This window comes from Hippocampus comes, unplaced genomic scaffold (genome assembly GCF_001891065.2).
Source record: "Hippocampus comes isolate QL1 unplaced genomic scaffold, H_comes_QL1_v1.1 scaffold104, whole genome shotgun sequence".
NCBI lineage: Eukaryota > Metazoa > Chordata > Actinopteri > Syngnathiformes > Syngnathidae > Hippocampus > Hippocampus comes.
This window is the reverse complement of record NW_017806072.1, coordinates 2612788-2628894: the sequence shown is the minus strand read 5'-3', so window position 1 is coordinate 2628894 and position 16107 is coordinate 2612788. Positions and strand designations below refer to the sequence as shown.

The 16107-nt window shown below is 41.4% G+C and overlaps 1 protein-coding gene across 5 annotated transcripts in view; it reads left to right on the top strand.

Annotated features, from left to right (window-relative positions):
- Positions 1-16107, top strand: part of rassf7a (Ras association domain family member 7a) — a 39159-nt gene that overhangs the window by 15977 nt on the left and 7075 nt on the right. For 3 of the 5 annotated variants that reach the window (XM_019894123.1, XM_019894122.1, XM_019894126.1), the window contains one exon: positions 15533-15731. In XM_019894123.1, the coding sequence (XP_019749682.1) occupies positions 15629-15731 (103 nt within the window). In that variant the 5' untranslated portion in view covers positions 15533-15628. Of the gene's footprint in view, positions 1-2189; positions 2255-15532; positions 15732-16107 lie in introns of all 5 variants that reach the window. The other 2 variants (XM_019894124.1, XM_019894125.1) reach the window with 1 other exon arrangement.

Sequence of the window (16107 nt, the reverse complement as noted above, 5' to 3'; positions counted from 1 at the left end):
GAAAACTGGGCTGTGAGGTGCAGTTGAGTTTTCAATTTTCTTGGCCCCCCAAAATGTTGTCAAGTGAGGCATAAATCCATACCCTCGATTTTCCTCTACCTTCTCTTGACATGCTCGATTGCACACACATGTATGCGCACCCACACAAAACTCGACTCATCCAGCATTGGCTGGCTCAGTGCCTCCTCTTAGAGTAATGACAGAGCACTGAGTTCAGTTGTGGCTGAGTCATCCTCATCAAATTATCCAAACTATAAATTTGGGCCCAATTTAGCCACTTGAGATCCTCATTCTACACGTCACACTTTGGTTTCTGTGAATTTAAATAGATCCAGTTCAGAAGCCGGCCGGGATAATGTACCACTTTGGTGAGGCACATAACAAACACATGATTTAAAATGTGAACATTACATGACACATCTTGTTTACATAATATTCGTTTCCAAAGACTGGGATATTTTTCACAGTACAGTCATACCTCGGTTTTCGACCATAATCCGTTCCAGAAGGCTGTTCGAAAACCGAAACCACACTCTTTTTTAAAAAAAATCTTTATTGAACACATCTGCTCACAAAAAAAGGCTACACGAGGAAGCATCACTTCCTCGTCTATCCGAGGAAGCGTCACTTCCTCGTGTAAGGAAGGCGAGAGGAGTCAAGTGGCGCATTCAAGTGCGCTCAGTTTGGTCGAGAACCGATTTTCGGTCGTAATCAGAGTCATAAAAAACTCGAAATTTTTGGTCGAAAACCAACTTGGTCAAGACCAGAGACATTCGAAAACCCAAGTTTGACTGTATTTCAAATTTTTCAAATTTGTCGAAAGTGTTTGGTCCGTACATCTTTTTAAAGTTTAAAATTAAACTTTTTTTTGTGCCTGCAACTGTAATCTATCACTTTCAATTGCATTGGTAAATGGAAGATTCATCGACAAAGGCCAATGAAAAAAAAATATATTTCTAAGGACTGTCAAAATGAGTACTTCTAAATAGAAGATTTAAATAAGTGTGTATCCCCCCCCCCCACACACACACAGATATAGCTACATTTTGAGATCTATCATTGCTTACATCTAAAAAAACAAATCCTTAGCATTCTGTGGTGCCAAATAATGTAATAAACACAAATATCATTGCTGATGTTGTAGTTAACTCCTGGTATACTAACACTATATAATTCAAAAGTAAACTAAAATTAATAAACGAAAATAATATACTAAAAACTAATACTTATATATTTTGGACTTCAGAAGCTCTTTGTCATGGATGATGCGAACAGTAAGGAGTTACAGATTCATCTACTGTTATCAAGCAAGTTTGCTGACAATGTAGGTGTTCTATGTTCATTTACTTTTCATAGCTGGCTGCTCCAGCTCCAGATCGACGTCATTGAAAAATGTACTACACACCTAAGCACTTAACTGATTCTGCTCTTTTGCAACTCTTCATGTCACATCAGCTTAGCATTGGCTTCTCCATCTTAAGTTTTGTCTTATTGCTTGGTTTGTTGCCTACTGAGCTATTCCTCGTGCGACTGGAATGATAACAATAATTGCTAAGTCTGTCTTATTTGCTGCCACAAGGATAGTGTTTAGCTGTGCTAGTTAGCAATCACAGCTCGCACCTCGTAGCTCATGTGCAGAGACATGGTCCAAAGCAAGTTAGTTTCATTACTAGCGTTTCCCCCCTCCAGTTCATGAGCCATCTGAGGAAGCAGCGCCATTTTTGTTTTTTTCTACATATTTTTTTTTTTTAAACAGCTCTGAGCTAATTGGTTTGTGCGACCAGTCCGCAATTATCGTGCTGCTTCCAATTGGTGAGCTTGTGGGCATAAGAGCAGTGATGGCGGGATGGGGGGGACAAACAAACAAAAAAAACAAACATGATTACAGTACATCTGAAATCAAGATTTTGATCACATGGCCTGAAGATCCATTCCAGTTATTTCATAACTGTGTTTACCTAATATGTCTCTCCAGGGGCCAAGTGTATTGAAACGCCCAAGGTAAATATTACATCGGTGTGAGTGAAGACATTCAACACCTCAGGCCTCCCTTCGCCATGGAGTAACATTTTAGACTTGAGCACCTGTAGTTTTTGCTGAATTTGTTTGAGGTGCTCAAATATTGCCACAGTTCAGTCTAGTCAAATCCAGCAGTGACTGAGTTTCTCTTGCCATATTCGTTTTTGAAGGTGGATTGGGAAGAAACTTGTGGAATTCTTGCTTACATCTTGAAAACCAAAGAATCAGCATACAGGTCAGTTTTTTGATCAAACCACTTAGTTGGCAGTAAAGCAGAATATGCACAATTAGCCTAAGACTGTGTCTTAGGGCGATACCTGTCCTAAGACTGAACTTAAGACTGATGATCTTTAAAATATGTTTAGCTGGCACTATGAATTTAATCTTTTTTTTTTTTTACTTTAGGCAAGGCATTTTTATTGTTATGGCCCCATTCATACATCAAACAAGTTGTTTTAGAGAATTGAAACCGACTGAGAGTGGTCAGCATGAGGGTATTCCTAACATCCTCTCCTCAGGAAGTTTATTTCAGGTTTTTGCTGCATAGTTAAAAAAAAAACCTTGCTTCACCGCATTTATTTAGTTCTGACTCTTGGGACAACTAAAATACCACCACTCGATATTCGCTCGAATCTTGACAGATCATATGGCACAAGCATTTTGAGTTGTATTTGGGTGTTGATCCAGAAAGACATTTATGAACCAGCAGAGAGATTTGGCTGTTGCGTGCACTGCCCCCGTAAATAGTAATAATGATGGAAGAATGTATTGTAACGTCTCTCAGAGATATTTAAGCGTCTTTGAATTATTTGGAAAGCCGCTCTATAAATTAAATGTATGATTATTCATTATTTATATATGTGTATATATATATATATATATATATATATATATATACACACACACACACACACACACATATTTTTTTTTTTTTGTATGATCTCAGGCGTTAGTTGTTAATCTCATCTTTTAATATAAATCACAAACACGGCTACTGTGGGTCATAGCCAATGCCAAAATTGAGCAATTACAGCCTGAAGCAAAGCCTACAGATGGAGGAACATAACGTCCACTCTCCCAACTGCTCTCAAACTCCCCCCTCCAGTCCCATGAGTCGCCTGATGCATTCAAAAACACCTGGAAATAACATTGCTCAGCTGAAACAACATGACGTGTTACCAATAATGACAAACACATCCTTCACTTGTCACAGCCAAACACTAATTTTCAACACTTACAGATTCTCTAAACTAAAACGCCGTAACAAAAAAATGAACGGTTTCTGTCACTTGGCAGACATGGTGCAATCTGAACTTCGGTGCCTCCCAGAAGGTGGCCGTGTGTTTAGTCTGCAGGGGAGGTCCAGAACTGGCTCCTCAATCTTATCCGTGTAAAATTGAGGACTCAATCGTTTCCTAGGGTTGGGCGGAGCTGGTGTTTAGAGAACAGGATTGAGCAGGAAAAACTACTTTGGGGGTGTTTTGATGAGGAATTAGCATTTTAACATGAAAGCTCAAAAATGTTGGTTTTGCTTGATACAGGCTTGTTAAAAAAAAACCTTGTCACTCAAGTTTAACTGTCAACGCATTTAAAAGAAATCCATCTCCTTGTAAGAGTTACTTTTTGTATGAAACAAGTATTACTATCCACTGACTCAGAACTCACTAAGTGTCTGAAAAATGTTCTGTGAAACAGCATGTACCGTATTTTCACGACCATACGGAATACCGTATTAAAAGACGTAGTGTAGTCTAGTGTCAGTTATGGGTGCTATTTCTGTATTCAACACATACACAAGACGCATTGTATTATTGGACGCAGACATGGTAAAACGTACGCAAGTCTTAAAAAATACGGTAGCGTGTATGCACACGGCCGATATGAGTTTTCTCCGCAGGGTGTCTGGGCTCTCCATTCGGGATAAAGTGAGAAGCTCGGCCATCCCGGAGGGGCTCAGAGTCGAGCCGCTTCTCCTCTACATCGAGAGGAGCCAGATGAGGTGGCTCGGGCATCTGATTAGGATGCCTCCCTGGTGAGGTGTTCCGGGCATGTCCCACGGGCAGGAGGCCCCGGGGACAAACCAGGACATGCTGGAGAGACTATGTCTTCCAGTTGGCATGGGAACGCCTCGGGATGCCCCGGGAAAAGCTGGAAAAAGTGGCTGGGGAGAGAGAACTCTGGGCTTACGTGCTAAAGCTGTTGCCCCCGTGACCCGACCCCGTATAAGCGATAGAAAATGGATGGATGGATGGATGCACGGTAGCGTTTGGTTTTAAAAAGGTAGTGGAAAACAAAACTGAGTTTGGTTGTACTTTGTTGAAATATTTAACAAAGTACTTGCGTTATATTTTTGACCAATCCTCATCCTAAAATCCATCAAACTTCTAATTTTCTGTGAAATGAATAGATGGGCAAATTCAAAATCAAACACTCCAGGTTCCCAGAGTCATTCTCATTCCCATGCGTCTCCTCAGAAAACTTTTGCGAAAGCAAGCAGACACTTTAGCCCAAGCATCCACAATCCATTCACAAATTGCCTCCCAGTCTTAGAAAAGTTGTGTTCGTCATTGCTTCCACACCGCTCACAACTTCACTTTGGCCTTTTATGTCCATTACCATGGCAACCAAGCACAACAGTAAAAGCCGACTTCTCGCGCCACGTTTTGCATGTCGCTTCCGTGCTGGTCCCCTTCTTCTCTACAGGGAAGTTCACCGGGAGGTCGAAAGTGAGCGGTACCATGTTAGTGATGTGGTTGGGCTGGATGTGGTTGTCGGCAATCTTTCTGTTGTGTTTTGAAATGCAAAGTATGCTTGTCCCTCATCGCTAGCTGTATCCCAAGTGGGTATGTAGGAATTGTGGGGATTGGTTGAGAGAAGAGTCAGTAATGGAAGCCAAATGAGATTGACAGAGCGGCGGAATAAAGAATTTGAATCTCCCTCACTTTTTACTGCAGTAGGAGCAGAAGATGGCCAGCTTTTCTTTGTAATCCGCCGGATGTTGCTGTGCCACAATTGTTTTTGCCCGGATTGATAGATGATGCAATTTCAGAAAATTAAGACACTGAGCACCATTTATTGATCTTGAATTCTGTAGCGGCTGCTCGATTCCCACGGTCCCCCGCGTAACTGATAGCTTGCAGTGTAACCTGTGCTTCATAAGCATGTCCCTTTGTAGATTTCCGGGGTGTCATTTTGCACAATGCACGCATTATCCTATACACACCTACTGGGGGCGTACCTTTAACGTCCTCTTTCATGCCCACCCTTCCCACCTTAATGATCACATGCTGTCCTTAGTTACGTCCGCCTTTCCTCTATAGAAGTAGCGTGTCGGCACAACATCAGTCAGTCAAGTGAACCCCACATCGAAGTCACACAACAGCATTCACAGATTTTGGAACTCGGTGCATATACAAGAAGACCCACATTATTCAGCGCCCCTCCATTTTGGAGAAATTTTAAAATTTAAGTGCGCCTTTTGGTCGTAAAAATATGGTCGTGATTGTCCGTCTTATATCCCAATTGCAAACCAAGTGCCATTGACATCTAAAATAACTCCAGACCGAATAAGGTTGCCATAAAATGATGCAAAATACCATGGAAAACCACTGAACAAAGAGATATATTAAATGGTCAAACTAATCGGATCCTGAGCTTTCATGTAGTATTTAAGAAATCTTCTGAGTGATCAACTGAGCTGTTCGCAGAAATGTGCTGCATTTTTTTCACAAAAGCATTGTTAATGAAAGTATTCCTCCTCTCAACTCAGTTAAACATTGTTCCAATGTATCCACTCAACCAGGTGTCTGCTTATTTACAGCTTGGCTTTCAAGGTACTTTTAGATGTCAACATGTAAATTCTGCATATCGAAGCCCATCCAATATAAATCCAAATGCAATAATAAGTATCACATTTGTCACTTGGTATAATATGTGCAAACCCATTTTTTTAAGATACTAAAAAAAAAATTCTTTAATAATATTCAAAATGGGTTTTAAAAAATATAAATAAAATGGTTAAATGAAAAAAACAGTGGGTAAATAATTAATATGAGAAGACGTGGAGGAATGTTTTAAATTACTAATGAGTTGGAGCTTTAAACCTGTGACACTGGACGCTGTGGCAGACATGAATCCCCTGTGGCAGATGCAAGCACGCAGACAGGAAAGGAGTGGTGCACATGCTTGTTCACCTGAAAAAAAGTCCATATTTTCTGAGATTTAAAGTTACTAATAACTCTACACAAGTTTGGTTGTCAATTGAGCATTGATGACAACTGTGTGTCATTTCATTTTTGGCTTTTGTGTACACTGTATTTCACATGTACACTGTATGCTTGTCAGTTTGTGTGTTTGCGCTTGATTGGGAAAGGAGCAGTGTCCTCATTCCCTGGCAAGCATTGCTGACTCAGATCGGTGGTGTATAATTACACATGGGTGCCCATCAGCAGTCTTTGAGAACCTTCTTCTTTGGCTCATTCGACAATATGAACTCCTGTGCTTAGAGGGCTAAGCCCGCGGCTGGTCAACCCACTCATCCTGAGCCCAGCTCTCTGTGGAGGCTGGCGCTGCCTGTGCAATCTGCCGTTATCATTCTCACTATTTGCTGCTGGCTGTGTGTGTGTTTGTGCATGTGCGTGCGTGTGCGTGTACCCATGAGTCAGCGCAAACAAATTCCCTTTCTGTGGTATTCTCTGCTCTGCTCAGTTTCCCAGCTGATGCAAATAACCAACTGATGAGCCAGGTAGCAGTAAGTCCCCTGGACAGATAAATTGTGCAGCTGTATTGAAGTGACAACTGCATAAAGTGTTTTTGGCCACATGCTCTATATTGTCTAAAACAGAAAGCGTCATTTTTCAACAATGAAATTCTCCATTGCACCTTATTTCTTGCTTGCTTCCTGTTCAGGCCAGTTGACGATCTTTGTGAAAATGGCTGGTGATGATTTATGGTGACTGACACTGCTCAAAGGTGTTTTCCACAGTTCGACTTGGCTGAGACTATCAGTGACAGGATACAGACTCTCAATGACTGGGTCTAGTTCTGCTTTAGATTATCGACATCAACCTCAAACATCAATCACGTGCCGTGTGATTTCATGGTCCGTTTCATTTTTACCAGATGTTGACGGACCCCACCATGTTTGTCGCAGTAAATAAGCTTAACTCTCTCCCATCAAGGGTATGCAATGGATTCATAGTTGTGTGTTTGTGACTCGGGGTGGCCATGTTAATCAATTGATTTTCAAGAATTTAGTTGATTATGTGGAATTGTTATCAATGAATTGTGGTTTCAACAAATCGACACACATTTGTGTGTACTGTGTTGTTGGAGCCATCAGAGGATGTGTTGTTAAGTCAGTCTCAACTAATTTGTTGTCTCAAAAAACAACAATATTTCATCAGGGTATGTTCAAGAAAGCAGTTATATTCTATTAGATTTATACAATGGCGCAACCCCTTAGGGAATTATGCTCATGGAAACAGGGGTTTATCTTTGCATGCATAGCCATTGAAGTGGCAGTTAATTGTTACATAATTATCAAATTTTTGAGCTCACCTTACTGAAACCTGATTGTTTGTTGAACAACTGGTACATATGCTACAGCCACGCTATGGTGTGTTTACTGGAGAGATCAACTGCACTGCTTTTCTTGTCTCTACCCACATTCTATGCTTTGGTTTTTTTTTTTTTTTTTAAGCTACTTATTTTTTTTTTGAAAAAAAAAATTAAACATATGCTACAGCCACGCTATGGTGTGTTTACTGGAGAGATCAACTGCACTGCTTTTCTTGTCTCTACCCACATTCTATGCTTTGGTTTTTTTTTTTTTTTTTGGAAGCTACTTATTTTTTTTAAGAAAAGAAGCATTAATTTTCTTGCCAACTTTTGGTCACACCACTTCTTGGACACCGGCGGGGATTTTCGGCTGCTCGGCTTTCCGACGGCCTTCACTCCCAAACCTGTAGCCAAATAAAACTAAGTATGAACTCGTATACCACTTGCACTTGCACCCTTGTTCTCAAGAGGCTTCCACTCTACGTCGAATAAAGCAGAATAATTTGGTAATGGCTACAACACATTGGATAGGGTAGGTTGTGGCTAACCTACTAGTCTAGTTAGCATTAGCCCTAAGTGGCATTCTCATCGCAGCAAGCCCGTTTTGACACAGAACAGATTGAACCCCTTAGCTAATCCTATTACACCGTGGTCTACTGGCTCCCACACTTTAGTTGTAACTCACTCCCTCATCTATTAAATTAATAATAAAAAACAGACGTATGAAGGTACATTCCTGTGGCCAGAGCACCGAACATTGACGCTTGCCTTAGGGACCTGGCACGCAGCAGGCCTAGATACCAGGGAACGACTAACAACACAAGCAACTAACAACACCTCTCCTGTTTGGAGAGAGCCTCCTCTCCTGCATGGAGAGAGGCTAGGTGGTGATGACTGCATCTGATGCTTTTTCTGTTTGGATTTTGCACCGTCCAACATGACAAAATCTGAGGTTGGACCACTTCTTGGACCTGATCATTCTAGCCCCTTCTCAGTGGTTCTTTTTTCCCCCAAATGGGGTTTTGATTTTGTCCTTGCCCGGTTAGCGGTGTACTGTAGGTCAGGGGATATCGCTTGTCTTTCTAAACTATGGGCTTGTGAAGCCCTTTGTGACTCTTTTGTGATTAAGGGCCAAACAAATAAACTTGACATGACTTAAAGGGATTCCAATTTGTGCATGCTCAGCTGGATGCATAGTGGTCATTGACATTCATGCTTTTTAAAAAAAAAATTAGAGTGAGACTTACAGATTTAAGAATTACAACACTTTCAAAATTACTGTTTCCGTTAATGTATGTGCCGTTGATTTTATGGCAAAGGTGTGATTTATAATGAAGCACGAATTCACTCTGTTTGAGGTTTCACCCTTGGTCAAGCCAATCGTTCTCGTGAGCAGGTTAAAAACGCGTAGCGCTTGATACTGGGCCTCTATGCACGACTTAAGCTCATTTGTGCTGTTTTTGATTCATTTCCATCCCAGTAAAAAGAGAGGCTCAGGCAGACGGGACATTTTCAAAGCATGTGTAGGTCATAAGCACATTTTTCAAAGAAATATTTTCCCAATCAATGTGCTGTGAGAAAAATGCATTATTTATCTCGTGTCTTAACAGTGAGCTGATAATAATTGGTATTTTAGGAAAGCCAAGCCTCAGTTCTAAGAAGGATTAGATCTTAAAATATACAACTTTTAATGTGCATGTACTATTGTATGTGTGCAAATTGCATCGCCCCATAAAGCACAAACAAAAACCCTTGTGACCCAGTTTTCTTTTCCAAACCGCTTTTATAGTTGTACTTGTACCACGTGTACTTTGATGGCACGTTCTTGCTCAACTTTCAGCTGCTATTTCCCCACCATTTATTACTATGGCTCACACTTTAAACCTCAGCGATAGAGAAAATGAGTAATATGAACCCTCAGCTCTCTGGTTTACTTTCCTGACAACACACCGGAACCCAGTTGTTGATTTGTGTTTGTGAAACCTTGTGCTATTTTGAAGCTAGGGGCCGCCCTTCGCTCGCAGTTGTTCAGAGCATAACAAATCTGGAATACACCTGTATTCTGACAGAATTATTGATTTAACAAACTATGTATAAAGGTAAAAAGGAACCGGTCCCCTTTTCCTTCGACAGCAAATTCGATCTTCCTAATCTGTTCTTAATGTCTTGTATAATTCTTTGAGAAACCGGACAAAAGTGAACTCGCAAATAAACTGACAGAGTCACAAATGTGGTACTGTTTGAATTTTACATTTTTGGTGGAGTGTTCTTTGTCAATTGAGTCATAACAAAACAGTACTGTATGCCTTCCCTAAAATAAAAAATGGTACAGTCCCTTCATCAAGAAGAGACCTACTGACCTTGCGACAAAGACAAATGAAACACAATACACAGTAGCACTTTATCATCCACTTTCAACAGTTCACCCTTGGTGAAGGTACTCAGAGCTATTATCTTCTTCTTTGTTTTGTTCTCCCCATACCTGCGTGGGTTTTCTCCAGGTCCTCCAGTTTCCTTCCACATTCCAAAAACATGCATGGTAGGTTAATTAGAAACTCTGTATTGTGAGTGTGAATGGTTGTTCGTCGATTTGTGCCCTGCGATTGGCTGGCGACCAGTTCAGGGTGCACTCTGTCTACTGCCCGATAACAGCTGAGATAGGCTCCAACATGCCTGCAACCCTCGTGAGAATAAGTGGTTTGGATAATGGATGTATGGATAAGTAACATTCTTACAAAGGAATGTCTATTTTTATTCTTACATCGGCAAGCACAGTAAAATACACAGCAAGTATCCCTTTATATATTTGAAGGAGGATTGAAACAGAAGAGAATAATATGGATGGACTAATTCTGTTGAATGTTATTAAAAAAAAAAAGATGCAGGTTAAACGTTTTTCAACTTAAATACAGTTTAGAAAGGGGTTGTTACTGCTTTCATACTGTCCCATAAATTCTCTGGAAAAACCAAGCTGGCTCAGGATTCTGCAGTGGCTGAAATATGAAAGTGAAGATGTTTGGTCATTAAAGTGGTTCGGGGAATTTTCCACTGGGGCACTAAATAAAAATAAATAAATAAATAAAGAAAGGTGTACCACATTCATCTAGGTATTCTCTCCCAATACCACATGAGTACAGAGACAAAAAAGCTGCACCTTAAAATGATACGCTAAAGCAGGCATTAATCACTGAAAGTATTTGTTGATATGCTCAGAAAAAAAAAAAAAACATATGAGTCATTACCCCAATGCAGTTTCCCAACCAAAACGGTTTTGTGGATGATAATTACCACTGCTGCTGACGACCGGCATGTTGTGGACTTAAACTGTTTGCTGTTGATCTCATGGGTATTTGAATACAGCAGCTGTGTTCCCCCAGCAGGCTAAAACTTTGGATGACAAAGAAGGAGGGGTAGAATAAAGAATGCAAATTGGGCATCAGGGAACACAAAGGCAAGCACTTTATTAGTTTTATCAGTCATAACATGTGGATGAGGCAGAATGGCCGCAATAATTGGCACTGCACACCGACCCAGTGACACCAGAGGCCACAAAGGAGGCAACTGCCTGCTTAGAGTGAAACAAGAACAACAACAATAGAGTGTCTGCAGTTGTGATGAGAGCAGGCTGCTCAGTGCCAGTGTTACAAGGTCCTTGAGCGTTGTCTGTGCCAAGCTCGAGCAGAGCGGCACAGAGGTTCTTCCACCACTGTTCATTGTCATCAAGCAACAATGTATAACCTACTGCATGCTCTTGAACCAGACTAGGCCATCGTTCTCTGCCCTTACTCATTGGGACTTTGAACAAATGTAACTGCTGTGTTTGTGTGTGATTGTGTGTCAACAATGCTGCCTTGTGTGGTCTGAATGAGTACCCATCTGTGGTTAGTCTCAGATGCGTAGGTGTGATACGCAGCGCCCTGCATTGTTTCTTGACCTCCTGTTGCTGCAGCGATAGCACTGCGAGCTGGCGCACGCTCTCATGAAGCTGCACATGAATGCATGCATGCATACCCAACCTGTGACCAACGCACTGGCATAGCACACGTCTCCGTGTGTCTCTCCCGCACACAGAGGCTGTACCCTCAGGCTAGAGATGTTGAAAAGCTGCAGAATATCCAGTCTTGTGCATAATGTTTCAGAAACCTTTTGGCATGGTTGACTGGTGTTTCACCTCTGAGAAAGACAAGTTTTTTTTGTTTTTTTGTTTTTTTATTTTTTATGAACATTTGATAAAATACTGGATGAACACTCACAACCTGCCAAAGTATAATTTACATGTGCTTACATTTGATTGAGTCCAGTTCAAGTAATGTGTAAAACAAGATGATGATGTTCAATGTAGTTTTCCAGAAGTGTTAATATTTGAGTAAATGGGGTATATCCACAGAGCAAAACTATAAATGCAACACTTTGGTTTTTGGCCCCCATTTTTCATGAGCTGAACTCAAAGCTCTAAAGCATTTTCTGCCTTCAATTTTTATTTTTTTTTGGCAGTTTTATTGTTCATGAATCTGTTGAAATCCGTGTGAGTGATCATTTCTACCATCCACCTCACCATTGTGGCATATCGAGATGCTGATTGGACAGCATGATTATTGCACAAGTGTGCTTTAGGTTGTTCACAATATAGCGCATGTGTGCCTTCGGCTGCCAATAATAAGAGGCCTCTTCTAAGTCTATATGCAGTTCCGCTGTACTGGGGCAAAGGAGAGATGCTCACCAGCACTGATTTTGACTGCTCTGTGAGCGACATTTGAGGGAAATGATTCTTTTGCGTACACTTTGAGTCCATCTCATGGAAAATTGGAGCAAAAACAAACGTGTTGCATTTATAATTTTGTTCAGTATTCTGTATATGTTCACGTGTCTGTGTGAGGAATTATCTCCCTTTATACAACCGAATTGGCATTAGTATGTTTTAAAGGAAAAAATACATGTAGAATTTGTACACAACCACTATTCCCCCACTCAAGAGTGGCACACACGTCTCCTATGTATATGCAGGGCTGTGAGCGGTGGTGACCCCTTGTGCCTTCAGTAGAATTCACTGAGGAGCCGGCAGACTGTTTTTGAAGAGAGACAGAAAGAGGCACAGACGGGGTGATAAAAGACGCGAGGCGGTTTTGCTCGACGGCTGATGAGAGGGGAGAGAATGGCAAGCACATGGCTCCCATCACAGCTGTTTTCTAAGCCGCGCTTCCTCGTCCTTTATCTGTATTTTTCGCATGTATCTTCCCAAACGCCTGGTTCATTTGCTCATTGTCTAAGGTGTAGTTGTGAATGTTTGCGGTTGCTGATTAGCCTGAGTGAGAACATTTTCTTCATTCCTTGCACTGAGTCAACATGTCGTATGCGTGTAGGACCTGGTTTCAAGTGAAACTGGGTGTCAGGATGTTTTGGTGAATTGGGCCAAGGTGTATATTGTGTTGGAAGCAGTTAGTTAATTAATTACTTACAAAGTACAGTTTCTCATAGAGTGCACTATATAGTATTGTCACATAGATACATTTATGAATTGCTAATGTTGGAATGAGTGTTGTTGGTGGAAGGATGTGTGGAGAACTATTGGCAGCCCCTGTCAGTTCATAGAATTTGTATGTCTACTCCAAAAATTCATGCAGGGAGCTTTGCAGTCATATTTTTATCTGAAGATTCTGAGGTAATTTTCTTCTATTATTTCAGTGTTCAAGATCATTATACCAGGCCATTTTCATGTCTTTGCAGTCTTATCCAAATGCATATTTGTAATGCTGTTATGGATTGAATAATGTTGTGTGTCTGTTTGTCACAGTAAAAGTAAGCATTGCTGCAGAGGAGAAGCATCAACTGCATTTTGAGTGACATGCCTAAATTAACTCCACTGGTTCCGCCAATCATGAATGAATGTGATGTATTCTCGTATGTACACTTCCTCTGTTTTTGAAAAGCTGAAGCTTTGGGTTTTACTTTTCTGATGTCTAAATGAGCTGCAAAAACCACTTTAGTTAAAAGCAGCCCTGTGTAAATAGCCATTTTGGGTGAAAGGTTGTGACCGGTCACACATGGGGGAGCTGTCAAAAAGCAGATGTGTTAGAGTTTATCCGACACTAGCTCCATGAAAATCAGCGAGGTGAGCCACTTCAGTACCAGTGGCGGACATTCAACCCAGGAACAGCGTCAGGCCGTTGCCTGGTTCTCAGTCTTGTTGCCTGCGATAGAGGGAACAGATCGCAACCCGAAACTCACAGGCGCGTTTGATTCTTGTCGGTGCAGCTTATCATGTTTCACTAACCAGGAGGGATCAGACCTAAATAACATGGGAGAGTGGCATTCTTGTTTGTGTTTCACTTTACGTTGTTGTGGTACATACTGTAGAAACCTTAGACAGAAACACTTTGATTTTAAAAAATGTTTGCCTATCTGCATATATGTCTTTAGTTTCAAATTTAAAACAATTAACCTTTAAAGGCAGCAAAGGGTAGAGATCATCCTCTTATTTAGGCCTGACTTTTTTACTTGTCATCTGTGGCTGTGGAAGTGCTTTGAACTCAGTTCAGGTTGAGGCACTTGACTGTGACGTGGCTTGCAAAGTGTCATTCCACTGCTGAAGATTTGAAACGTTGCTTCCTGTTCATCAGATGAAGGAAAAAAAGAGACAAAAGCCTCTCTGTCAAAGCAGATGATTTTCTGGCTACTCACTTTGTCACTCAACCTGTCAGGTTCAATTACGTATTGCAACACTGTTTGGCCTTCTGAAGAAAAATCTTGGCATCAATGCAGTGCCATTTAGTTTTGATAAGACCTCACAATTCATTGCTGTTTTTTTTTTTTTTTGGTCAAGATTCATTGACCTAAATTATATTACAATTTATACCACGCATACGATATACCGCGCATGATCATTTGTCAATGAGCCCACACGTCCGCTCTTGGAGCAGTGACATCACACCTTGTGTGTGTGATGTCATGTTGGGCTGAAGCGTCAGATGTTGTTGCCATATCAGTGTGTTTGCCGTCTAAACAAGCAGAGAAATAATGGTGGCGCACGGTGCCGAGGTCACCAGGGGTGGGTCGCGCGGGGCTGTACTTTGTTCAAGAAAGTAGGAATTCTTCCGGCTGGTTGATGAAGTCAATGCATTCCTCAGAGGCAGGTCCTTATTGGCAGCCAACAGAGCACAGCCAGGCACTGAAAGAAGACCAAGATAAGGTGTGTGGGGGGTGCCTCGAGTGAAAACACGTCCCACTGAGATTAGAAAGTCAGACGGAAAGAGAACGGCATCTGTCCGAGTGTTGTGTTTTACCCACACAGGCTACATGGTTTCCTTCTCGGTGCCAACTTTTGTAGATAATCCTTCACTTTTTGAGGCTTTTCACTTTTTATGAGCCTTGCAGTATTGTATTTCGTTATTTTGAAGCTTGGCTGTAAAAGCACAAGCTGACAGAGGCAGGAGTCAACATAATGATATTAATTTAGAGTCAGGCCTTCTGCCTGGAAAGAGTGTGTTGATTTACTCACTCAAGTCACTTTTGGTCGTGCTGAATGGGATCAAATTAGGAGGACACATACAAACACACACCCCTCTTTTTTTGAATATTGCTCCCACCCGCCACCAGATGCATACAAGCTTGAGTTGCTCCACTTTTCCTGTCCATTCCCTTTGGCAGTAAGCTATTATAACAGCTTTGAAGGAGGGTAGCAGAGCGTTTAATTGGGTTACAGATTGGCATTTATGCTCCTAGCGCCACAAGATCTTACCACAGCTCTGAACAGACCTCGAGGATTGCTACTACACACTTTGTCTTCTGGTGTGGTCATAAATGGTCGAACAGCATAGCTGCTTCTTGATGTCAGTATGAATTCTGAATCATATGAAGCGGAATGCACAACTGTCAGTAGACTATCTTTTGTATACGATGGACACAAACTGTCTCCAACTGTCAACACCCGTGCATCTCTATGGTCTATCCCATACAGATTTGGGGCCATGCAATGCTGAGCTGAGGAAGGCGGAACTATTGTGATCAGTTTGGAAGACCATCTTACCAATCACCTTGCTTCGTTCGGTCGCAGATGGAGCTCAAAGTGTGGGTGGACGGAGTGGTGCGGGTGGTGTGTGGACTCTCAGAAGAGACGTCCTGCCAGGATGTGGTCATCGCTCTGGCCCAGGCAATAGGTGAGTAACACCAGCTCTTGATGTGAGAGTGTCACTTGATTTGACTCAGTTTAAAAACGTGTTGTCACCAAGCTGTACCTTGAAGTGCATTTCATGGTTTCACTTAACCAATCAGTACTGAACCACTTTTTGCCCCTTCCATTCGGGTGACAACACCTATTTAATTGTAATTTGCCAGTAGATAAACAGCTTTCTGTTGACGGTCGACAGGCAAATGTCATTTTCATATGAAAAGAATAACGCAATGAAGGGAACACAACATACCAAAGGCCAAAGTCCAACAGCATACGAAGGCTCCGTCATAAAACCTTTATTGTCCGTACAAGAAATAAAGTAAAAATAAGTTAGCCACTGTTCATAGTAAAATGTAAAAACA